This window comes from Setaria italica, chromosome V, assembly GCF_000263155.2.
Source record: "Setaria italica strain Yugu1 chromosome V, Setaria_italica_v2.0, whole genome shotgun sequence".
Lineage (NCBI taxonomy): Eukaryota > Viridiplantae > Streptophyta > Magnoliopsida > Poales > Poaceae > Setaria > Setaria italica.
Genome location: NC_028454.1, coordinates 24,115,387 through 24,142,083, shown reverse-complemented (window position 1 = coordinate 24,142,083; position 26,697 = coordinate 24,115,387). Strand labels below are relative to the sequence as shown.

General features: G+C 42.8%; 1 protein-coding gene across 1 annotated transcript; it reads left to right on the top strand.

Annotated features, from left to right (window-relative positions):
* The first annotated feature begins 885 nt into the window (after nt 1-885).
* Nucleotides 886-26,171, top strand: LOC101785398 (callose synthase 7). Its single transcript, XM_004968819.2, has 42 exons — nt 886-1,291; nt 1,506-1,606; nt 2,560-2,672; nt 2,761-2,845; nt 2,947-3,057; nt 3,137-3,283; nt 4,114-4,218; nt 4,312-4,403; nt 4,480-4,603; nt 5,598-5,729; nt 6,091-6,167; nt 8,259-8,349; nt 16,551-16,673; nt 16,755-16,872; nt 17,056-17,387; nt 17,486-17,538; nt 17,603-17,663; nt 17,942-18,023; nt 18,110-18,159; nt 18,234-18,320; nt 18,407-18,508; nt 18,600-18,688; nt 18,773-18,854; nt 18,936-19,096; nt 19,188-19,311; nt 19,411-19,517; nt 19,589-19,670; nt 19,768-19,919; nt 20,154-20,263; nt 20,353-20,475; nt 20,551-20,616; nt 20,699-20,885; nt 20,956-21,070; nt 21,388-21,510; nt 21,581-21,699; nt 21,800-21,883; nt 23,050-23,162; nt 23,237-23,466; nt 23,940-24,746; nt 24,837-24,887; nt 24,970-25,155; nt 25,524-26,171. Exons 1-42 carry the CDS (start codon nt 1,063-1,065, stop codon nt 25,773-25,775), a joined length of 5,778 nt encoding a protein of 1,925 aa, XP_004968876.1. The 5' UTR covers nt 886-1,062; the 3' UTR covers nt 25,776-26,171.
* Nucleotides 26,172-26,697: the final 526 nt, after the last annotated feature.

Genomic DNA, 26,697 nt, shown 5'->3' with positions numbered 1-26,697 from the left:
CTTAAGTTGTTTGGGTCTCTAATCTACCTATCTGGTTTAAGTCATCAACTTGGCGGGGGGCTCGTATTTTGTCAATGTCAAGATGCTAATAGGCCAGGTAAAATTTATATGCATGCATTTATAGAGGTTTTATCATCTCAATATGTTGATAGGAGTATTGTCTATCGTGTGTATTGCGTACGCTTATTTTGCTATTGAAAAAAGACATGTTTTAATTAATTCAACCTTGACATGGTTACTTAAGCCAGTTTCAGATATTTATCCTTCCTAATGTGTTAGGGCAGACATGGCCAACCAGAGGTACTGTATATAAGTATAAAAAAGAAACATAAGTAATGGACATCATAGTGTACTGTAGAGGCAACGAGAGATGAAAGCAAAAGTAGGGATCCTGTTCCCGTGTTATGTGGAGGGGGAGGGAGAGATTATATTATTATTGTTATGATTAATAACAAAAGGTCTAAAAAGGCCGGAGAGAGAACAAGCATAAACCTCCCAAAAGCCGCCATTTCCACTGCCCCGGGCCCACCCGTCAGTGTTCGCCACTCCACCTCGTCGGACCGTTGCCGGATGCCACGCCACCACCCTCCGACCGCCGGGGCCCTCCGGAATCCGAAACTCCCGTGGCGTTGCCGGCGTCTCAAATTCCTTGCTTCCGTCGCCGGCCATCCCAATCCCAATTCCAAAATCCCCCCACCGGGCAGGGCACATCCACCGCCCCCATCCCTCCTCCCCGCCAAAAAGCAATGCCATCTCATCTCCCGAAAGCCAAAGCGGCGGCCAAAGCCACAAAGCGAAAAAGCGCGCTCCACACTCAGCGCCACCACTGGCGCCCGCCTCGAGCCCTCCTCCTCCCCCTCCTCTTAAGACGGAGAGGATGCCTTGCCCCGCTCCCCTTCCTTCCCCACCTCGCTTCCTCGCCACCGCCACTTCCTGCGCCACCGCGGCCGCAGCAGCAGCAACCAGTCAGCACCAGCGCAAGCAACTCCACCACCCCGCGATCGCGCGTCGCGTCACCAGCAGCAGGGACGCGCGCCGTCGGGATCGGCGGCCTCGCCGGGGATGGCGAGCGCCGGCGCCGGCCCGTCGGGGCCGGTGCGGTCCCAGTCGGGGCGGCAGCGGACGATGTCGCGGTTGCCCACGCGCGCCCTCACCATGCGCCCTGAGGGCTTCTCCGGGGAGGACGGCGTCGAGATAGTCGAGCTCGTGCCCTCGTCGCTCGCGCCAATCGTGCCCATCCTCCGCGCCGCCAACGAGATTGAGGAGGAGAACCCGCGCGTCGCCTACCTGTGTATGTGCTCGCACGCAGCTAGTTTGAAATTTGAATTAGTCGGATGCTGTGATGCTTGTTGGTTGTTAAGAGTAGTCGCACATGTACGCGTTATCCTTCCTAATGCTTATTTGAACTCAACAATGAAACGGGTATTCATGAGCATATTTCTAGTCCACCACCTCCAGTTATCTGAATGTTGTTTCACTTATTCTTCCTTGCTCTGTGAACAAAGGCCGTTTTACCGCATTCGAGAAGGTTCACACTATGGATCCAAACTCAAATGGACGCGGAGTTCGGCAATTCAAAACATACCTGTTGCATAAGCTTGAAAAGGTATGCTTATGCTCGATCCTCATCACCTCGTCAATCCTTGCCGAACTGAACCACCTAATTTTCACTTGTACCATGACAATTGCATGGTGAAGTTCTAAAAACAAAGTTTCATTTCTCAGCCTTTTGTACTCTGCTCAATTTCTGGATAGTGCTGACACCCACCAAACAGCCAAAAACCTGTTTGTATATTCTTATTCTATTTTTAATTGAATTTCTACTTTGTACCTGTCGCACTTCTTCTTGAGCCACAAACGTCCTGGTCATAAGTTTGAGTGATTTGTAAAGGAATTAATTAGCCATCTGATTCAATTGTTTCCAGTATGTTCGGAGGGATCAGAACTGGGTATTTTACTAGCGGTGCCAGGCCACACACCATTTGGTGTCCTTTAGCTTGTCTCAGTACTTCCTGATAAATTGTTTGTCTGTAAGACAGCCATTTACTGGTTCATGCATAAACCAATTAATTTATGTTAGTTTCTTAGAGAACTTTGTGTGGGTTTGTAGTTCCACTTATGTAACAGAATACTCTGAAATGAGAGGTTTTGGATACAACAATCAATGTGAATTGTCCATCACCCAAGAGTTATGTCAATGTGAATTGCCTCATTATGTCAACTACTGCCTCCGTCCCAGAATATAGCAACGTTTAGAGTTTTTCAAAGTCAAACCTTTTTAATTTTGACTACGAATAGCGAAATAATCATAAACACTAATAACATAAAAGTGATGTTAGTAGATTTAGCATGAAACCAACTATTATAATATGTAATCTTTTCTATTCGAAATCAATTATTTTTAGATTTATTGTTGGTCAAAGTTAAAAATGTTTGACTTTGACAAAAAAAAATCTAAACATAGCTATATTTTGGGACGGACGGAGTACTCGTTTTGCTATCCAACCAAAAGTTATGATACATGTGGTCTTTTCATGTTTACCCTTTTTTGTTTGGCAGGATGAACAAGAGACAAAGCGCAGGCTTGCTTCGACTGATGCAAGGGAGATACAAAAGTTCTATGAGTATTACTGTCAAAAATATCTAGAGGAAGATCATGAAAAGAGGAAACCGTAAGGGTGATCATTGTTCATATGTATTAGCAACCTTACAAATTATCATACTTTGCTACATTAACTTATTGTTTGTTGAGTGGCTTAGTGAGGAGATGGCTCGATACTATCAGATCGCGTCCGTCCTGTATGATGTTCTGAAAACCGTGACACCTGGCAAACATCATCCCGAGGTTCTGTATCCAATCATTACATTACCTTACAACATGTTATTTCATCTCCGTCACATTTCCTATATCATGTAATAATATTACTTTGACCTTTTGCTTTTCAGTATGATAAGTATGCTGAAGGAGTTGAAAAAGAGAAAGCTTCTTTTTCACAGTACAACATTTTACCCCTTAATATTTCTGTTCCAAGACAACCAATAATGGAAATTCCTGAGGTCATATACCTTAAGTTTTATTTAGTTTGCTTTGAAACTACCACATGTAGTATGATTTAACGTGCTGTGCAAAATGCAGATCAAAGCAGCAGTTGGGCTTCTTCGTCAGATGGATGGTCTTCCAATGCCAAAACCGCAAAGCTCTGATGGAAAAACAGGGCTTGATGGAATGGACAGACCTGTCCAGGATTTGCTTGAATGGCTTTGGCAAACATTTGGATTTCAGGTGCCACTAAACACATACCAAATGGATTTCATTTTCTTGACTGTACTGCCTTGCTTTATCAAATTCAAATCGTGCACGTCTGATTTGGAAATTCCAGAATTGCTAAATTTTAATAATATTAAGGATGAAGTTACAGACATCAACCTGCAACACTTGTTGGTTTCGATTGAGATTTTGTTCACAGTTTGTTCGAAAAATTTCTTTTTTTTGTGTAAATATGGGTTTTACATTGTTAGGTATAATCACGGAGAGCACTCTGATTTATGTATTGCATTTAAGCGGTTTGCGTGATTTGCTAAAGTTGGGCATATAAAGTGCAAAGTAGCTATTGTTAGTTGACATAGTCTGTTATAAAAAAATCATTATTCAAACAACCCACAACCTTTGCTGTCTCGTGATTTGGTAAATCATGGAACTTGGAAATTTCACGTCTATGCCAAATACACTTGGCTGCACTAATTCCTGAAATTTGGTACGCATAATAATAATATAAATAAAAGGAATGTTATAGGATTCCGTTCATTTGACTTTTACCTTTAGTTTGCCATTCCCATGAGCCAAATGTATAGACTTCTATTATGTATATTCATGGATATTTTGTTTCGTACCTTGCTCTAGTTATGAAGTATTAAGGTTGAGGCAAACATATAGACTTCTATTATGTATATTTATGGATATTTTTTTTCATATCTTACTTTAGTTATGAAGTAATATAGCGTTGGTTGATTTTGGTCCTAGGAAATAAGGTTTACTTTGAATGCATCCTATATTATGCGCTTAGTGTTGATAAACATGTCTTTATAATGTCATGCTCTGTTTCATTGTTGTAGAAAGGTAATGTTGAGAATCAAAAGGAGCATTTGATTTTGCTGCTTGCAAACATTGACATGAGACAACAGGGTCATGCCCACCAGAGTGAAAGACATGTTCATATGGTAAAAAATCGTTTCAACCTTCTTATTTTAGTTACATTGAATCGATTCAACTTCTTAGGGGGGCTCTTTTGCATACACTTCACCTCTTTGCAGATACGTAATAGTACGGTGATAGACTTGATGGACAAGATTTTTAAGAACTACAACTCCTGGTGTCAATATTTGCATTTGGAGTCAAACATTAGGTCAGTATGTATCAGTTTGATGTGCATCTTGTTCTTGAATTTTACCTCATTAACTAAGAGAACTTTTAAATCACAGAATTCCAAGGGATGCCTCCACACAACAGCCAGAGCTTCTTTACATAGGGCTGTATTTACTGATCTGGGGTGAAGCTTCTAATGTCCGCTTCATGCCTGAATGTCTTTGCTATATCTTCCACCATGTAAGTGGCAACATAATTCTACTTTTTTTTTCATTCCTTGTGTGGGAGCTTTTATCGTAGTTCACTAGCTGTTTCTTCTTTGATATATTTCATTGAATATTTAATTTGTCTAAATTCTTTTTACATGTCAAGTTCATGCAAAAAATCTTTTTTATTTATTTCGTAGCTGTTTTTTCTTTGATATACATAAATCTCAACAAATAGCGACAAGCGGTGCTGGTGTGTCAAGTTGTTTTTATTAGCTTTTATGGTCTCTTTGTGTGAAGTGCATAATCTGGTTGTACAAGCCAGTGTGTGGTGTGCATGGATACCATTAACAATATCGCTTTAAAGAATGCCATCTTCTCCATGTCACGGGATACAGTCCTGAGAACAGGTAAACTTCTCAGTTGCATGTATGGATTTTCACGATATCCATGAAAAAGGGAAACATAGTGTTGAGACAGAGCATAATGGTTCGTCCTCTATCCCCTAAGGCTGAGACATGTTAATAAGAGATTATTCCAGGCAATAATTTGTCACCTTATGAAAAAAAAGACATTGATGTGTAGCTTTTGTGAATTTAGGCACCATGTAAGCATCTTGCGAACATCAGGTCTATCAGTGTAACAAGACATTATGTGGATGTGTTTGTGTGTGCAACACTTGATGTTGAAGTATAAGTGAATCGCACACATCGAGTTGATACTTGATTCGAATACAGATAAGCATAAAGTCCAAGAAAAGTATGTAAGCATGAAGTATACGAAACAAGTTCCAGGCATACTGTCTAGTACCTTGAAATAAATGCAAGAGCCTATGTGTTTTTCAATCTTTGCATGATCTTTTTTTCATCTTTTTCATCAAGCACTCATCTTCTTCAAATATTTGAAGTGGACTGCACAACAATGTTCTTGGCTTTTCCTCATAAATAGCCTGGGGGCCAATGCCATTGTTCATGTCTTAACACATGCTAACTCATTAATATTATTTTTTCCCTGAATTCATGAGGTAGATGGCCAGAGATTTACATGACATAATATCTGATAGAAGAGATGGATGGTTTGATCCACCATTCCAGCGAGAGGGGAGTGATGATGCATTTCTGCAGCTAGTGATTGAACCCATCTACAGTGTTATGCAGAAGGTATTTGCTCATGTTATTGTTAGGTGTAATGTATGTGTATGGCTAACTCTAATTCACTTGTACATATGCCTACATCCTAATGGAATAAGTTTGCAGTTGTTAATAATCTTTTGTCTATTACTTATAAGGGGAGATTTGGTTTTATAGAATCAAAATAATACACTTTGGAAGAAAACAACACCAAAATGTTTTGGTTCACTTTGATAGCATCAAAGGCTGGTACTGTTTAGTTTGTAGCATTCCGTGCAGAATTGGATGCTACTAAAGTGATAAATACCTTTCAGTGTTATTTCTATGAAGATAAGTTCGCTTATCTTTTATAATGTTGTTTGCATTTTTGAATTTTCACCTGATGCAAAAGGAAGCTGCAAGGAGCAAACGTGGTACAGTGAGCCACTCAAAGTGGAGAAACTATGATGACTTGAACGAATACTTTTGGTAATTCCTTCACTTCTTTTTTGAAACGTTGGTAATTCCTTTTTCATAGCACATTTCTGTCCTCTAGCAAAGGCAAAAAGCAACAAATTTGAAATCACTAATGCAAATTCAGCTGCCTCTCACAATTAAAGAAAAATAGCTGCCTATGCTATGATTAGGAGCTAGGAAGCACTCCGCTACCTTCCTAGCTCTTACCTCTTAGTGCTTTCTATAACACATTTGAAACCAAGGTGAGAAAAGGAAAAGTATCTACCCATAAGAAACTTATCTCCTGAAGGTCCTGGGTCTGAATAAGCCTCCTTGCAAAATAAGCAAGAGTAAGGCTGCCTAGAAATTTCCTTCCCTATTTTTTTTTCTAGAACTCAAAGGAGACTTTGCGTGTCATTTCATTAATAGAAGAAGAAAAATAAATGTTAGGTTACAGGCCTAACCACCTATATTACACATATGTCACTCGTGCCGCAGACATGTAAAAGGGAGACCAAATTACCAAAAGAGAAGGATCCTATCAAGCTAAAAGCGTACGACCTCTGAGATCATTCTGCACTTCCTGGAAGAGTTTGTTTGGGTTAGGTGAAGCTACGTTGAAGATACAATCGTTCCGGTGCTTCCAAATTTATCAAGCGACTAACTGAACCAATGTGTTGAATTCTTTGAGGTGTTACCATTAACCTTGTTACTAGAGAGCTGTGTTCAAGGTGCTAGCTTCACGCATCCAATAAAGAGGGCCGCATACACTGATTTGCTTGTATAGGTCCCTTGAGCCAACAACTTCCAAAGTATTGGTCTGGCGTGTCATGTTGAAGTTGCGTAACGTCCAGTGTCTCCCACAGCTCTAGGTACTCCACCAAAGCAAAGATAAACAAGGCTCCTCGAATATCAGAGACCCACATTCTGTCAGTTAATGCCTCCTGTACAGTTATGCGGTTCAAAGTTCTTTTTGATACTAGGACAGTAAGGTTAGGTGCAAGTTCCATAACTGCTCTCCCATGAAGCCAATGATTAGTCCAGAAATTGGTGGATGTACCATCACCAGCCATCATAACCTTAGCCATTACAATGCCTTTAGATTGGGGGGCACCTACCTGCAAACCGTTCTAGGGTCGACTTGGATCGGTCTTTTTTAGCCATAACTACGTAACGAGAGTGTCCAGCCAAGTTTTTGAAGGTCATGAATCCCTAGGCCTCCACATTGAATCAGCGAACATATCCATGGCCAAGAATCCAAGTGATTACCTCAAAGTGATTACTACTACAAAAAAAAAGAATCCAAGTGATTACCACTATTTGCTCATTCCCAAACTTTACATAGAAATCCACGTCTTCTTTTGTCAATTTCCTTGAGAGCCCATTTTGGAAGTTCTTGTGATCATGAGGTAGATACGTGCAGCAGAGTACTGCTTTGACCATAATCAACCTGCCAGCCCTGTTCATGAGAGAAGCCTTCCATCCTTGTAGATAATCAGCTATTTCATCTGTAAGGAATCCCAGGGCTTCCTCTGTTGATCCCACCCACCCGAAAATAATAAAGCCTGAGATAAACACAAGGAAATTCCTTTATCTCATGGGCATATTCTTGGGTAACCGCAAGATCTTCTTCTTGACATCTAATAGGAGTGAATAACACAGGAACAGAATCATGTCATCTGCATAAATGGAGGCCCAGTGTTTCACCCCACATGCGGATAACTAATGGTTGTCAAATACCAGCTGTGTCCGCCTGGTTTATTAGCAGGTTTAACCTTCACCAGAATAAAAAACATAGGTGAGAACGGGTCACCATGCCAAAGACTTCTATGATTAATTTCTTCACCTGGTTCACCATTAACCAATACTCGAGTAGAGGAAGACTAATGGGCTAGTGAAGAAAAGTACATTGCACCACCCTATCATTGTTAGGGCATAAATCAGAAAACACTGGAGTAAATTCTCCATTTTCATAAGAGCCTTATGCTTCATTGAAACACATCAAAGAAAAATTGGAACATATATCATGAAAAAGAGGGTTTATTAGAAAGTTTCCAAAAAAATAAAATAAAGCAAATAAGCTTTGTTGCCAGTTTCCCTTGTGATGAGCCTCTACATTTTCAGGTCGAAAAAATGCTTCAAAAAACTTGGATGGCCAATGGATCCAACAGCTGACTTTTTTGCGGTGCCTACCAGAACCAAGAATGAAACTGAGGTTATTCATTAATTATTTGCATTCTTTTGTTTTTTTGTTGAATATGTACTGGTATCAGTTTGACAAAAGCATGACTAGTTTCTGTTTCTCAAGACGTGATTTGAAATCGGATTCAAGAAATATAATCCACATTCCACACATCATCAACTCTCTGATCATTGCATGGTTTGTCCCTTGTGGAGTTTAGAAAAGACTACTGGTTTCTAGATTTTTTTTACTATGTATTGTCTCATTCCACAAAGCTGAAATTCATCTATTTGTAATAATCTGGTCCAAATAATTTTTACACAAGGTATGCTAGTAGCTAACTACAGTGTTTAGTTTAGCTAATAAATATAGTTGAATCTCCCCCCCCCCCCCCCCAAAAAAAAAATGTAGTTGGATTTGTGCCGTTCTGTTTCATTCTTAATGTGTAGACAAGACCTTTTAAACAAATACATCTAGCTCTCATTGAATTATTGGATAAAAAATACAGAAGTTCCTCAATAGATGTGAATTTCACCATGTAGAAGTTACGTTGTATGAATACCTGTAGTAAAAGTGTACGGATGCCCTCATTTGTCTTGTTATGGACCAACTTGTTGGGGAGGCTAAGTATGGAATGGATAGAGGATGGATTTGATTAGTATAGGGAGTATTGAATGTTTAGGCAATACACCACACCCTGAGAGGAGGGGGGTGCCTTTCATATATAGATGCCAATAGGCTGATAGTACAACAGGAAGCTGTATAGGCTGGAAGTACAAAAGATAGAGGGAGAGTACAACTGTACATATCTAATACCCGCCCGCAGTCACAGGGGGAGCTTGGCGGACACCAAGACTGGACCTAAACTTAGTAAACAACTGGACAGGAAGACCCTTAGTCATGATGTCAGCATACTGATGGGATGAAGGAACATGAAGAACACGAACTTCTCCCATGGCGACCTTCTCGCGGACGAAGTGGATGTCAATTTCAATGTGCTTTGTCTGTCGATGATGAACAGGATTGGCTGTCATATAGACAGCACTAACATTGTCACAATAAACGAGCGTAGCCTTGGAGAGAGGAACATGAAGTTCTTGCAAAAGCTGCCGCATCCAACAACATTCTGCCACAACATGGGCAACAGCCCTGTACTCAGCCTCGGCACTAGAACGAGATACCGTAGTCTGCCGCTTCGAAGACCAGGAGACTAGAGTGCCACCAAGATAAACACAATAGCCGGAAGTAGAACGCCGTGAATCAGGACAACCAGCCCAGTCTGCATCAGAATATGCTGTGAGATTGTCCACGGGTCCAGAGGACAGTCTGCCTTTGACATAGCGGAGGATGCGCTTGACAAGCACAAGATGAGGCTCGCGAGGAGCATGCATAAACAGACAGACTTGTTGAACAGCATAGGCGAGATCAGGTCGAGTCAGAGTAAGATACTGTAGAGCACCAGCAAGACTTCTATACTCGGATGGGTCTGTAATGGGAGGCCCGTCTGTGGAGGAAAGCTTGGACTTACTATCCACTGGTGTCGATGTAGAGTGGCAGTCACTCATACCGGCGCGCTGGAGAAGATCCAAAGCATACTGTCGCTGAGATAGAAACAGTCCATCAGAAGTCCGTGTGATCGAAATCCCTAAGAAGTGATGAAGCACCCCGAGATCTGTCATAGCAAACTCTGTGTGAAGCCGATCAATGATATCCTGAAGTAAGGCTGGTGTCGAGGCGGTGAGAACAATGTCGTCGACATACAACAATAGGTAGGTGATGCTGGCGCCATCCTTGTAGACGAACAAGGAGGTGTCGGAAGCCGAAGAAACAAAGCCCAATTGTCGTATATATGTGGCAAACCGCTGGTACCAAGCACGTGGAGCCTGCTTCAGTCCATAGAGCGACTTCTGTTGGAGATAGACATGATCAGGGTGAGCTGGATCCACAAAACCAGGATGCTGCTGGCAGTACATTGTCTCATCAAGATGACCATGAAGGAAAACATTTTTCACATCCAACTGATGAATCGGCCACTCACGAGAGGCTGCAATACTCAGAACAGTCCGGATGGTTCCCGGTTTGACCACCGGGTTGAAGGTCTCATCGTAGTCAACCCCATGCTATTGTGAGAAACCCTGAACAACTCAACGAGCCTTATGACGAGCAAGAGAGCCATCTAAGTGAAATTTATGCTTGTAAATCCACTTCCCGGTCACCACATTTGCATGAGGGGGCCGAGGTACGAGGCGCCAAGTGCCATTGCCGACAAGAGCCTTGAACTCATCAGCCATAGCAGCTTGCCAATTGGGATCGGCAAGTGCACTGCGATAGTTGGACGGGACCGGAGAGGCAACCAAATGCTGAGCTGACAAGTTCTTGTAGTTGACGGGCTGGATAGTACTAGTGTGCAGCCTCGTCGTCGGGCGAGGTGGGGGCGGAGGCGGCTGTAGCTCAGGCATAGGAGCTGGTGCTGGAGACGGAGGCACCGGGAGTGGCTCCCGGAGACGCCGACTGTAGAACTTGCCGCTAAAGCGGCCCGGGAGAGGTGGTACTGGCAGCTGAACAGCAGTAGCCGAAGCACCACCCGCTGGTGGCGGAACAGCAGCAGCCGAAGCACCAACTGCTGGTGGCAGAACAGCAGCAGTCGAAGGTAGCTGCTGGTGGCGGAACAGCAGCAGTCGAAGGTGCTGCTGGAGGCTGGACAGCGGCAGCCGAAGCACCAACTGCTGGTGAAGGAGCACCGGGGGATCCTAGCGGGGGCACGAAACCACGCCCGTCTGGACTGGAAGGGACCGAGGGCCCTGGATACAGAACCGCTCCTGAGATACAGAACCGCTCCTGCTAGGTGTTGGGAAGGGCAACACATGCTCCTCGATAGTAGGGAAAGACGGAGCTGCAGGGTTAGTAGGACAGTAGCAAAAATTCGAGTCATCATCTAAGAGGAAATCAAAGGAGCTGTCGGGGACAGGGGTCTCGCGAGCGAAGGGGAAGGAGAACTCATCAAAAACGACATGGTGTGATATGATGATGCGGCGAGTAGCGAGGTCAAGACAGCGATAGCCTTTATGAGAGGACGGATATCCCAAGAACACACAAGCCGTGGACCGAGGAGCCAACTTATGAGGAGAAGTGGCTTGGAGATTTGGGTAGCAAAGACACCCAAAAACTCAAAGGTGCTCATAGGTATGTGGAACGCGGTACAGGCGTGTGTGGGGAACTTCATGGCCAATGGAGGATGAAGGACGACGGTTAATCAAGTATGTGGCTGCGGAAAGGGCTTCAACCCAATAGGGCGGCTGCATGGAAGCATGAATGAGCAATGTGCGCACTAAGTTATTAATGGTGCGAAGCATACGCTTAGCCTTGCCATTTTGAGGGGATGTGTAAGGACAAGAAAGGCGAAAAACAATGCCACAGGAGGCCAAAAAGGTGATTGGCATTATTAACGAATTCTTTACCATTATCAGTTTGAAAACACTTAGTTGGAAGGCCAAACTGCGTATGAGTGTATGCAACAAAATTAACCAAGTGCTCATGAACATTCAGATTTGCACTTAAGGGGAAAAGTCCAGCAATAATGCGAGTAATCGTCGATCATGACCAAATAACAACCGTAGCCAGAAATACTAGTGACAGGTGACGTCCAAACATCACAATGAACAATTTCAAATGGAGAAACTGTTTTGGAGGAAGGACTAAATGGCAGCCGCGTGTGTTTGCCTAGCTGACAAGAATGGCAAAGCGAGCGAGCTACTTTAGTGCAAGAAATGGACTGCAAGAAATGGACTGATTATTCTTGAGACGGACTAAAGCAACCGAACTAGGATGACCAAGACGTTGGTGCCATAGAGAGGATGAAGCAGCGACGAGGGCGTGTGCAGCGGTGGCGGTGACGGCAGGAACAGTGTAGAGATCACCGTCACTATTGCAACGAAGAATCACGCGTCCCGTCCTGAGTTCCTTCACAGAGAAACCAAAGGCATCAAACTCAATGGAACACTTATTGTCTCGCATGAACTGACGAACGGAGAGCAAGTTGCGAATCAGCAAGGGAACAACAAGGACGTTGTTGAGCTGAAATGTGGAGGTAGCAGTATGCAAGGTGGAATTTCCTCTAGATGTGACGGGAACATGCGTACCGTTACCTACTATAATAGAAGAATGAGAGGCAGGAGAACAAGAGAGGAGTATACCATCGGAGTTGTGCATGTGGGTGGAAGCGCCGGTGTCCAGGACCCAGGGGTTGGAGCCCTGGAACGACATCTCCTGCAGGGCAGCGATCAGCCCTGCCTGATCCCAAGATTGGGCTGGCTGCGATGCCGGGAGGTGGGGGGAGGCATACTGCGGCACTTGTGGTCCAAAGGCGGTGTGGGCCTGCGGCGCTGAACCAAGCAGGCCCTGTCCACCGCTCCAGCCTTGGACACCACGCCAATTCTGGGCGCCAGAGGAGCCGCCGGCCTGCTGTATGGTCCATGGATTGAAGCAAATCCATGGGCCGGTGGGAGAGGGTGCACGTGGCTGCTGCTGGCCACCCCAGCCCTGCTGCTGGCCTCCACCACCGCCCCAGCCCTGCTGCTGGCTGCCCCCACCACCGCCGCTGGTTCGCTTGCCGTTGCCCTTCTTGCGCCGACCCTGCTGTTGCTGGGATGGCATGGAAGGAGGGTGGCAGTTGGAGCCACAGCCGGATGGTGTGGAGGCAACAAGGGCAGTGGAAGCCGCAACCTTGGCTTCATTCGCCAAATGCAGCTCCTTGAGGGCGAGTTGATCAAGCGCCGCAGCAAAGGTGATGTTCGGCGTGGCGGCGGTGAAGTCACCAGTGGTGCTGTAGCGGGGGTTGGCGCCGCGGAGGAGGTTGAGGATGAGCGTGGAGTCGGCAACGGGCTGCCCGACGGCGCGAAGGGCATCGGCAACTCTCTTCATCTTGTTGTAGTCTTCAACAAAGAGGTCCCCCTGAGTCATGGAGTGGAACTCATGACTCAGGAAGATGGCGCGGGGAGCCTGGTTGGCCTGGAAGTGACGTTCGATGGCGACCCAAAGCTGGTGCGGGGTCTGGTTGTCTTCCATGGTGAAGTCCAAGACGGAGTCGGAGACGGAGCCGTACAGCAAGCTGCGGACACAGCAATCTGCTTGGCTCCATGCAGCAGTGATGGGATTGGGAGGAGGGGTCCCGTCGATGTGCCCCATGAGGCCAAACTTGCCACACATGGCCTGGAAGAAGGAGCTCCATTTGCTGTAGTTGGAGGAGCGGAGTTCCAACGTCATGGGGACGTGGGACTTGACAAGGATGGTGGCGTAGGGGCTCACTGCATCAGCCATGGCGGCAGGAGAGTCACCAGAAGAGTTGACAGCAACAGGTTCAGAAGAAGAGTTGCTGGTAATGGTGGACATAAATAGCAGGAGCAGTTGATGGAAGAGGAAGGGGTAGTGCTGGTGGTGGCGTGCCTGGTGGAGGAGGAGAGGAGGAGGCGCCCGTGGAAGAGAGAAGGGTGCCTAAGCAGCGGAGGGGGGGGAGGGGGCACATGGCAGGCCTAGAGAGGTGCCTGTACTCGTGATACCATATTGAATGTTTAGGCAATACACCACACCCTGAGAGGAGGGGGGTGACCTTTCATATATAGATGCTAATAGGCTGATAGTACAACATGAAGCCGTATAGGCTGGAAGTACAAAAGATAGAGGGAGAGTACAACTATACATATCTAATAGGGAGAATAGATGGATACATATAGGAAGTGTAACACCCCGCTCCAAAATTTGCTTACAACCCAGCTCCTCACGTGGAAAGGCCCCGCATACACATAGCACCTCTCTTACACATCATCCTCACTTCGTGTAAAAGGGTTAACTGGAGGTGCTATGTTTGAAACGGCAATGGTTATAAGCTGGCCCTCACCCCTCTAGACTTCCAAGGTGGTACTAAACCCACCAACTACAACCACAACTGAGGAACATGGGTCAACAACTACTACAAGAGGATATTGGGCTGGGGTATTTTTTTTAGTTAATGGAAAGTTTATTTCCAGCTTCAGTCATTCTCTAGTGAGAATGCATTAGACCACAAGGCGGGTGGAGGATCCGGCGGGCAGATGGCCGGACGAGCGGCGGCCGCAGGCGCGGCGCGGTGGGCGACGAGTGGCGGCGACAAGCCCCAGGCACAGCGCCGGAGAGACAACCGGTGGATTTGGCGGCTTCCTGCCCAGAGACGAGGGGCGAGCAGCGAGCAGAGGCAGCAAGAGGACGAGCGGCGGATATGGCGGGGGAGAATAGCATGCAAGTGCAACGTGCGAAGGGAAAAAAAGGAACCCTAGGGCAGATTGAGAAGAAACCTAACCCTATTTTGGCTTTGTACCATGTTAGGAATAGCACTTGTATTCACAATAGGGGCACTATGCATATTTATATACAGGTACATAGAGGGGGAAATATACACAAAACCCCCTAATACAAAAGGTAAAATACCAACAGTACATATACATCTAACAGATGTCACCACAACAGAAAAAAAGCACACGTCCAAAAGGACATATAGCCAAGACTTGATAAACCCTAACTCCAAAAAAACGAAAATAAATCTCCAATAAAAAGCTCGCGTAGTCATCATGAACCGACCTGAAGCATTATAGCTTGTTAGGTAATGTCGACTCGAAATGAGCTAGCTTCACATATTGGATGAATGCCGAACCGGAGCTTGAGCCAAATCCATATTGGAATGGCATCAAGCCCTGGAGTGCAGCAACCATCGTTGAAGACAATGGCCTCACACTGCCGGCACCTTAGAGAGATCCTCCCAATACGAGAGCAGTGGCAACAAACACACCACCACTCACTGGCCACAAGGACTAGCGTCGTTACACCGAAAAGTTTGCCGATGAAGCACCCAACAAAGGGGGCTGCTGATGGATATGGCCAGGAGGCCATCAACGAGTAGATTTGGTAATCTGCAGCCGCCATCGACCCAACTTGCGTCCAGGGTAAGCACGTGCGTACGAGTCAGAGCTACGTGATGGATGACGCACCGCTACATCACGTGGGGACCACCTCCTCCTTTCAGTGGATGTGCGCGGCCCAAGGCCCACCCACTGCTGCCGCCCAAGTTGGAACCGACTACGTCATGCCGCCGCTCCGAGCCATCTCCGCCACCACCGAGCAGCCGAGGCCGTGCCACTGCAGATCTAGCTTGGGGCACGGCTGATTCGGGCACCGGGCCGCCGGATCTGGCTGTGGCATCGCTGGAACCGAGCCGAGCATGCTGCGCCTAGCCATGTCGCCGATGACGATGAGAGATCGCCACCCTCGTTGGAGTTCGCCTCGCCACCACCTTCCCTGTGGCCACCGGACTTCCGGCCGTCCACTCTGACAATGGCAAGGAGGGCGCATGATGGCTTGGTCTGGCGGCGGCGTGGCGTGGGAGCTGCCCGTGTCGCCCGCGGGGGTGACGCAGGGGCCTTGTGTGTTTTGCGCCAAGAATCTTTGGGCTCGGGTACAGGAAGGGAGACATGAGGGAGGTATCTGTGGTTTAATCTTTGCTTGATTGATCGCAATGGTTTCCTAGTTAGGGCCTTGCAACCTTAACTAAAGAATAGATACGGACCTAATCATAAAGACAATAAAGAGAATAGCAGTAACTACTAAAACTAAAGTTTAATGGGTGTGGTCTTTTAAGGCTCTCTTAGCCATTGCATTATGTCCTCACAAGACAGCTCACCCTTGAGTTATGCTTCAAGTAATGCTGTGTCCAATCAGGCACCTCTCATGAGCCTTGTCTAGCCTCATGGCTACCTGCAGATTGGCCCTGAACATCCCACTTTCTTTCTAGGAGAGACTGAACAGCTCACTTGTTTCCTAGTGATATGGACCACCTGACAGAATAATCACAAGAACATATTTGATTTAAGAGTCACATATCAAGTGATTTTGTATGCCTACTTTTGATGATTTCATTGCTCGTATTTTAAAGGAATCCCATGCCTTGAAAAAGAGCACACTTTGGAATTAAAAGTTCCTTCTTTGCATTGTTGTAATTGTTTGATTCACGCTGTCTGATGCTGTGTAGAAATTGCATCTTATTGATGGTATAAGCTCCTCAAATTATCTGTAACTTAGATGGGGGGGCAAAGAGAAATGTAGATGAATTTGCAACTGTTCATTAGTTCATATGCATGTCGCTGAAGGAAATTTGATCAGAATTAGTATACCTTGTATTATGATGGAACTGACTTCAGATGTTTGCACAGCAACATGATCATGCAATTCGCAGACGAAGGGCGTCAAAAACAAATTTTGTTGAAGTTCGTACATTTTTGCACCTATTCAGAAGTTTTGATCGTATGTGGGCCTTCTTTATATTGTCTTTCCAGGTAAATGGTGGCCTTTGTCCCTGCAGAAAAGATTGATACATTTTCTTGTATGTGGCACATAATGTATTTATTCTGTTTCAGGCAATGGCAATTATTGCCTGGAGCCCCTCTGGATCACTTTCTTCTATATTTGAAGCAGATGTTTTCAGAAATGTGTTGACAATCTTCATAACGGCAGCATTCCTGAACTTCCTTCAAGGTAAAACGTTACTTTGTGACTCAGCCGCATTCTGTGTTTTACTTATTATGTAACATACTGCATATTTTAAGCAGATCTTTCTTAATTTCGACCTATATGTGGAGTCTGTACAATCCAATTCTGCTCCAGCCCTTGTTTCGAATGCAACACAATTTCTGAATTTGGTCTTTTAAACCTTTTCAGCCATGCTAGAGATAATTCTCAACTGGAAGGCTTGGAAGAGCCTGGAGTGCTCACAAAGGATGCGATGTATCCTGAAATTTGCTGCAGCCATTGCTTGGTTGATAATTCTTCCAATAACATACTCAGGCTCCATTCAAAATCCCACAGGCCTTGTGAAGTTCTTCAGCAATTGGATCGGGAATTTGCAGAATGAATCAATTTATAATTTTGCTGTTGCCCTTTACATGCTACCAAACATCCTCAGTGCCCTGTTTTTCATATTTCTACCAATTCGAGGGGTCTTAGAGCGCTCAAATTCTCGTATTATTAGGTTTCTTTTGTGGTGGACTCAGGTAAGATTTTATACTTTAACTAGATTTATGCATTAAGTTCTTAGCAGAATTGTCTGTATTTTGTAAACAACTTCTCACACATTTTGTTTTCTAATCAGCCGAAGTTATATGTTGCCCGCGGCATGTATGAAGACACTGGCTCACTTCTTAAGTAAGAGTTACATTTTCTTGTTGCTTCTGCTCTATGAGATACTAATTATTGTATATAAAACCAGGTACACAACCTTCTGGATTCTATTGCTTATATGCAAGCTTGCCTTCAGTTTTTATGTTGAGGTTGGTATAAAAATGTTATCCTTTATGACTCTTGATGGCATGTTGCTCACAATATCTTAGCACTAAAATCACAAAGATAGTAACTTCAACTTTATTGGAATAAATGTCCTTTGCCATTAGACTACACTGCCACGCTTGGGCAATTTCTACAAAATCTTAATTCATAGAATCATTTCAGTGCTTTATTCTCTTTTTTACTTAAGAGTCTTTGTTAATTATGTATATCTTCAACTATGCAATTATTAATGAGATTTTCAATGCTCATTTACCATTGGCAGATTGCTCCTCTAGTTGAGCCTACCAGGATAATCATGTCACTGGATAGGCCGCCTTATGAATGGCATGAGTTCTTCCCAAACTGTAAGATTATTTTGTGGTATTTTAGTATATTATATGTAACTCCTATGCACAATTTTATTACACTGACAAGATTCTTATTTTCACAGTGCAGCATAATTTAGGAGTTGTGACTACTGTATGGGCTCCAATTGTCATGGTATGTACATTATGAGCATTTTGTGGTAGTTTTTTCCAAAAAAAAGGTTCTCCCTAATTTAAATTTTCGTACAGGTATACTTCATGGACACGCAAATATGGTATGCCATTTTCTCCACAATATGTGGTGGCGTAAATGGAGCCTTCAGCCGCTTGGGTGAGGTTGGTAGCTGGAGATAAGTGTACCCTTGGAGTGCTAACAGTCTATATTTACTGACATTAGTATTTGTAAATTGTTTACCATGAAGATCCGAACCCTTGGGATGTTAAGATCAAGATTCCAGGCAATTCCAAGAGCATTTGGCAAAAAACTTGTACCTAATCGTGGTAGTCATTTTAAACGAGAAGAGGTCTGGTTGCGCTAATTTTTTTTGTACCCATATTTTTTACACTATTGTTTTAATGGATTTAATAGTGGATTTAATGAACCTTTTCCACCAGGAGGACAGAAACCCGCCCTATGATAAGTTTGCTGACATATGGAATGCATTTATTACTTCTTTGCGGGAAGAGGACTTACTGAACAATAGGTTTGCTGTTGGTGTTAAACTTTCTTTATTTTATATATTGACTTGCGGCACACCTTAAAATGATGTGTTTCCTTTGTTTCACAGGGAGAAAAATCTGTTGATTGTTCCATCCTCTGGCGGTGAAACAAGTGTTTTTCAGTGGCCTCCTTTCCTTCTTGCCAGTAAGGTACACACATTATGCACTATTGAACTGCTATATAACCCTGGGGATTCTGTTCTGCTCATCACCAAGATATTTTGTATTTAGATTCCAATTGCACTTGACATGGCAAAGAATGTCAAGAAAAAGGATGATGAACTCATGAAGAGGATAAACCAGGATCCTTATACTGAGTATGCTGTAATAGAATGCTATGAGACATTATTGGATATACTTTACAGCATTATAGTTGAACAAAGTGATAAGAAGTAAGCCATCTTTTCTTTGCCCAACTGATGTTTTGCTTTATAACTTGTGCCTTACTAATTTAGTTGATATTGCATTGCACCATGGCTACAGAGTTATCGATAAGATAGATGAAAGCATTAAAAATAGCATTGAATGTAAACAACTTGTGAAAGAATTCCGATTGGATGAGCTTCCTCAGCTAAGTGAAAAGTTTGATAAGCTGCTAGATCTACTGGTACCAACCCCTACCCTTTCTCTTTTTTTAGATAATATATTTTCTGCACCACATGCTCCTTTTACATTTTCCAAAAAAATTGGTTTGTTTCATTTGCAGAAGTTTTATGATGAGAATGATCCTACAAAGAACAATACACAGATTGCCAATCTGTTGCAAGATATAATGGAAATTATCACGCAGGATATTATGAAAAATGGACAAGGGTAAGATGTATGTTTAAATGAGAAGATTCATGGATAATATCTGATGGCTCTCTCTCGTGTGGATATTGCAGTATCTTGAAGGATGAGGGACAAAAACAACTATTTGCAAATTTAAATCTGGACCCATTGAAGCATGTTGCTTGGAGGGAGAAGGTCGTGGTTCCTTTCAAGAAATCAATTTCTGTAGTTACATTTTTTAGCAGTATTGTTTAGAAGCAGTATATTATCTTGTAATACTTTGTGTTAACAGTGTGTTAGGCTTCAACTGTTGTTGACAACAAAGGAATCTGCTATATATGTACCAACGAACTTGGAAGCTCGGCGTAGGATCACCTTTTTCGCAAACTCACTTTTTATGAAGATGCCAAGGGCACCACCTGTCCGTAGCATGATGTCCTTCAGGTAGGCAACCTAGCTCGCTCGCCCTTTCATCAATTCATATTGGCAGCATTTTACAGCTCTTCGCCTTCTTGGCACTCAGTTGGAAACTGTTTTCTGAAGTCAACAATGGCTTTCACAGTTTGCATATTTATGTCAGATCATGCCTTGAAATAATAACACGTACTTAAATGAGCATTCGATTATAAGTTATTATTTCTGATAGTTTGTTTAATTGCCTTTCTGCTTTTGCATCAGTGTTTTAACTCCATACTTCAAAGAGGAGGTGCTCTTTTCTCCGAAAGATCTTGGTAGAAAAAATGAGGATGGTATATCAATATTGTTCTATCTAAGGAAGATATTTCCAGGTATTTTGCAGATGCTAGACCTAAAACTGATCGAGTTAGTTATTTCTGCGGTCAGAAAATGATTCTCCATGACTCTTGTATGTCCATAGATGAATTTAGGAACTTCCTTCAGCGGATAAACTGTAAACCAAAGGATGAAGAGGAACTTAAAGAAAGGATGGAGGAGATCTGTCATTGGGCATCTTATAGGGGCCAAACACTCTCCAGAACAGGTAAAGTCACTAGTGCAATCCTGTGGTTCCTTAACATATAGCATTTTCTCTAACTGTTTGCTTTTACTTTGCTAGTGAGAGGAATGATGTACTACAGGAAGGCACTTGAAATCCAATGCCTTCAAGATACAAAAGATCCTGGTAAGATTAAGCTGTTCATCTTTTCTTTCTCCAATATGTGTCTATCTTTATATGTTTTGGATTGACATTTGTTTTTTTGCAGCTAAATTTGGCCGAGACACATCAATAGAATCCTATCAAGAGTTGCAGTCTGATAGTGAAATGGCACAAGCTATTGCTGATATCAAATTCACCTATGTTGTCTCATGTCAAATCTATGGCATGCAGAAGACGTCCAAGAAAAAAGAGGACAAAAACCGCTATCTGAATATCCTCAATCTCATGATAACGTACAGAAGCTAATGCTCAGTAGTTACATAGTAAGCTTGCTCCAACCCATCTGACTTCTAAATTACACAGGAACCCATCACTACGTGTTGCTTACATTGATGAGGTAGAAGCTCCAACTGGGAATGGAACAACTGAGAAGACATATTATTCTGTTCTTGTCAAAGGTGGTGAAAAGTATGATGAGGTATTTGTCAAATAGAATTTGAAGATTTCACTTACCTCTGCATAACACATGAAGTCATATAGTGATATAGAAGAGTTGACTGTATCATAGCAGTAATGCTTTCTCGAGGTTACACTCCTACAAAAGCATCTTTTACTAAATTCACACTCCTCTCAGAAATTTATAGTATGTCATGTTAGTAATAAGTAGTTTATATCAAATTTGTGCACAGATTTATGCAACTAAATGCTCAGGTTTGACAACATCCTGTTATTTCTGTGCACACATGATTAAATCTTATTCCATTTTCATGCTTGGCGCCGTAATTTTTGTTTTAGGAAATTTACCGCATAAAGCTTCCCGGCAGACCAACAGATATTGGTGAGGGGAAACCTGAAAACCAAAATCATGCAATAATCTTCACTAGAGGAGAAGCACTCCAGGCCATTGATATGAATCAGGTTTAGTTCTGAACTCCACATAGTACACATTGTAATAAAGTGCTCATAACTCATTTTACTTTTCTTATAGGATAATTATATTGAAGAGGCCTTCAAAATGAGAAATGTGCTGGAGGAGTTTGAGAGTAGAAAGTATGGGAAGAGAAAACCCACTATATTAGGCCTACGTGAGCATATATTTACTGGAAGGTATGCCCATATACCTAAAGATTTGTTTAATTATATCTCGTTCATTGCATTTGTACCCAAAGAATGTACTGCTATTAACATTGCTGTGTTTCTGTTTTAGTGTTTCGTCACTGGCTTGGTTTATGTCCAATCAAGAGACCAGTTTTGTTACTATTGGACAAAGAGTTCTGGCAAATCCTCTCAAGTATGCAAATCTATCTTTTATTTCGTGTTGACATCAAGTGTATTCCTTTTTTTGTGTGTGGTGGTGGTGGTTGTGTGTGCGCTCGCGCGTGTGTGTGGGGTGGTGGTGGGATGGTGGGGGGCTGCACAGATATAACTATCTAGCCTGTGCCCCTTGTGTTTCAGAGGATACACACAAATAACCTTAATAATATAGATTGCATAGTTGTTTTCTTTTGAATGAAAATTTATTCAAATTGTTCATAAGTCCACTTATACTTCTCCCTTTTGGCCGAACCATGTTGATGTGCAACCATTATTTGTATTTCTGGTTTCGTGCTGGGTATACCTCAAATATACAAAGAAACTGTCCCCTTTTTTCCTGAAGGCGAACTCACATTTAGATCCAGATTAGACCCATTTGGAAGGATAAATTAAACACCTCGATACAATTTAAAAGAGGCCCAACAATTGGTCCTGTTGTTGGAGATAGGATACTAGTTTTATTCCAAGTTGGAGATGGGAGTAAATAGAGATAAAGTTTTCAAGAGTTGTCCCACATTCGAATCAAATACAATCATAACACTATAAATTATTTGCTCAAAATTTTAGTTCCAATCCATCCTGAATTCCCATCTTGTCTTTAACATTTGTCACCGTGGCCAAGAGCCATTGGTCTAATGGCTACTGTGGGTGCACTCTGGAGGGGGGAAGTTGAATAGAAGTGTATATGCTGCTGTCAGCGCAGCCCTTGAAGCTGTTGTCTTGCTATTTCAATCAATTTTTTTTAATTTGGGATCATTCTTTGGATCTGTTGATTCGGTGGGTGCGAAACAAAGGAAAGGAAAGGATAACATGGAACTGTTTTGATGTTCCAATCTACTGAAACTGCATAGGTTGTTGGACCTAGACTATAGAGAGAACAAGAGGGGATTGTGTGTTTGCTGCAGTGGAGCGGAACTTGCTGGAAGATGATGGTACAGATATAATTAACAGATTTTCAAGATGAAACTGGATATCACTAATAGTTTGATATTTCTTCCGTGTTTTTGAATAATGACTGGTGTGGTATTTTTCATGTTTGCCCATATGTGTGTGTGCAAGGTGCAGATTTTCTTCCCATCATGTTATAGCTTTCTTATTGTGACAAGGCTTCGTGTCTTTCTTGTTCATTGTTGCTTGAAACAGGGTTCGGTTCCATTACGGCCACCCAGATATTTTTGACAGACTCTTCCATATCACCAGAGGAGGCATAAGTAAAGCTTCAAAGACTATAAACCTGAGTGAAGATATCTTTTCAGGTACTTGCATCTCGTGCAAACAACTTGCGCTTGTCCTTAACTTGTCAGCCCTTACAAACTTGATATTCTTATAGGTTTTAATTCAACTATGAGAGGAGGAAATGTTACACATCATGAATACATGCAAGTCGGTAAGGGGCGTGATGTGGGAATGAATCAGATTTCTAGCTTTGAAGCTAAGGTGGCCAACGGCAATGGTGAACAAACATTGAGCCGTGACATCTATCGGCTTGGACGCAGATTTGACTTCTACAGAATGCTATCTTTCTATTTCACTACAGTTGGGTTTTATTTCAGTAGCATGGTAAGAAGCTACAATAATAAATTAATAACTAAGGATCTCTAGAACCTTATGTTCAGTGATTACACTATAAATTTCTTCTTGGTATGCAAAAGGTAGGGAGAGTTATACTGGAACTTAAAACCTAAACTACAGAATTTATTTGCAAAATTGAAAGGAGAAAATGAAATATAATTCTGAGTTATCCCAGACACTTGAAAATGCATCCACAACCACAAGTGGAGATAATCTGACCTTATGTCATTTGTTTCCTCGTCACCAGTATACTGAATTTGTCAAACAGTAAGATTTTCATAGTCTTCCATGTTAAAAATTGCTTAAATTGGTTCACTTGAGTATTTCTTTTATTATCAACAAAGGTAGAGGCTTCTGTGTCCTTATGCTCAAAATTGAAGTGTTTTGGTGTCCTTGTGCTCACAATCTAAATGCTGTGTCCACCATGTCTTATGATATTGATCCATTGTTCCTTGTTTCAGGTTACTGTACTTACTGTCTATGTATTTTTGTATGGGAGGCTATATCTAGTTATGAGTGGTCTGGAAAAGTCTATTCTGATGGACCCACGAAATCAGCAGAACGTGAAGGCTCTTGAAAATGCACTGGCTTCACAGTCTGTTTTCCAGCTAGGTTTGCTGCTTGTCCTCCCTATGATCATGGAAGTTGGCTTGGAGAAAGGGTTCCGCACGGCGTTAGGAGAGTTTATAATCATGCAGCTTCAGTTGGCCTCTATGTTCTTCACATTCCAGCTTGGAACCAAAACCCACTACTATGGGAGAACAATACTCCATGGTGGTGCAATATACAGACCTACAGGTCGTGGATTTGTTGTGTACCACGCGAAGTTTACTGAAAATTACCGCTTGTACTCCCGTAGCCACTTTGTTAAAGGACTGGAACTGTTGATACTTCTGGTCGTATATCTAGTCTATGGAAGTTCCTATCGCAGCTCAAACCTATACATATTTGTCACCTGCTCAATATGGTTCCTGGTTGCTTCATGGCTCTTTGCGCCGTTTATATTCAATCCATCGTGCTTTGAGTGGCAGAAGACAGTTGACGACTGGACAGAATGGAGGAAGTGGATGGGTAACCGAGGGGGTATCGGCATGTCTGTGGAAAAAAGCTGGGAAGCTTGGTGGATAAGTGAGCAGGATCACCTCAGGAAGACTAGCATCCGAGCCCTTCTGTTGGAAATCATCATTTCACTTCGTTTCTTGATCTACCAGTATGGCATTGTCTACCATCTGAACATAGCAGTAGCACGTCACAACAAAAGCATTATGGTAACTTGTCTAAACACGATCTGCTTTCTTTGTTTTTATAATCTGTACGTTCGCAGGGTATCCTAATGTCATCTCACTTTTCCTTTCTAGGTATATGCACTGTCATGGGTGGTTATGCTCCTTGTTCTAGTAGTCCTGAAGGTAAGACACTGGCCTTTCATTTGGTCTAGCTAGCTCCTATGCCTAGAAATCTTACTGACTGTATGTTCTTCCTTTCATTTAGATGGTTTCAATAGGGCGGCAGAAATTTGGAACTGATCTGCAGCTTATGTTCCGCATTCTCAAAGGCCTTCTCTTCCTTGGCTTTGTCTCCGTGATGGCAGTCCTATTTGTTGTCTTAAACCTTACTATTGCTGATGTCTTCGCTAGCATCCTTGGGTTCTTGCCTACTGGATGGTGTATACTTCTGGTGAGTGAAGCCCTCCATTCACCAAACAATTTGATACTTTAAGTTGAATGTAACATTCAGACCTGCGCACCCAAAAAAAAGGCTGTGCTTGAACTATCTGTTAGGGAATTAATTAAAAAAACTCCCATCGCTAATTCCCCTTCACTTTCCAAATGGTTTCTCTATGGCAAAATAACTCAGTGCTACAATCAGTCGAGAGAATCATGAAGATGCAGTTGATTGGAATGCACATTGATCATATACACATTAGGCAGCTGTACCATTTTAAATAGCACCAAGATTTCTTCTAACAGAAAATCTTGCCCTGATAAGCTTACATCATCTGTTTCATTCTTGCCTAATTATTTTTTATGATTTCTTGCTCGCAGATTGGACAAGCGTGTTCACCATTGCTTAGGAGGACTGTGCTGTGGGACTCCATCATGGAGCTCGGGAGGTCGTACGAAAACATAATGGGTCTCATCCTTTTCCTGCCAATAGGCTTCCTGTCATGGTTTCCCTTTGTCTCTGAGTTCCAGACCCGGCTGCTGTTCAACCAGGCCTTCAGCAGGGGCCTCCAGATATCAAGAATCCTTGCAGGTCAGGAGGTGGATATCGGCGACGAGTCCGAGTCCGAATGACCAGTTCCATCCCTCTTACGAACAAGCTTGGACAGCAAAGCAAGGCACCAGTTCCAAGTTATCTTCCATGGATGTGCTTGTAGTGATCGATTTTGGGCATCTGTAGTGTAGTTTCGTCAGGTTTACTACATTAGAAGTACATGGAGCTACCGAGCTACTACTGATATCAGAATTATCAGTATGTGTTTTTGCCCCTGTATAGTGACATATAGTGGTAATTAGAATTGAACATTTATACACACTAATGAGGTCCTGTTTGTATACGTATTTCTGAAACTCGCTTACATACGTATTTCTGAAACTCGCTTACGTAGTACAGGCTTATCAGATAAGCTTGCTTTCTGGAGAATCCGTTGTCTGAATAAGTAGGGTGTTTGTCAATCCTGATTATTTTGTGTTGATTGTCTATCCTGGTTGGTAAATTGACATGAATGCCCCTGAGACTGATAATAGCTCATTTTTGTTGTGAATCTGAGAAGATAATAATTTTATGAATCTGAGGAGATAATAATTTTGTGAATCTGAGGAGAAGATAATAATTTTCATGTCTTTATTTGATTATACTTCTCCTGACGTGTGATGTGATCGTGATGTATTACTCTGCAACGCAAAAATCGTGGAGTATTCCATGAAAGTATTGGCAAAAATATTCCATGAAAGAAAGAAAGAAAGAAAAAAGTAGAAAGAAAGAAAGAAAAAAGTTATGATTTACAATAGTATTGTCAAGGAATATATGTTTCTTTACAAAAGTTCCATCAAACAGAGCTATGTGATCTTACAACATGAGCGTCTAAACTGCACAGCACGCTGCTCTTTGTTAGTGTACAGCCATTTCTAAACTGTTATTCTTCACAACTATGAACAACAAAACACGGCTTTCTGAGATTGACATCCCTCACCACCATGGGTCTATGAACAACAA

Excerpts from the sequence above, each read along its gene's own strand:
- LOC101785398 (XM_004968819.2), top strand. The coding sequence starts at position 1,063 with ATGGCGAGCGCCGGCGCCGGCCCGTCGGGGCCGGTGCGGTCCCAGTCG. Across the intron at positions 19,312-19,410 it reads ATAAGCTGCTAGATCTACTG|AAGTTTTATGATGAGAATGA; the intron begins GTACCAACCCCT and ends TTTCATTTGCAG. Across the intron at positions 23,163-23,236 it reads GAGTGAAGATATCTTTTCAG|GTTTTAATTCAACTATGAGA; the intron begins GTACTTGCATCT and ends ATATTCTTATAG.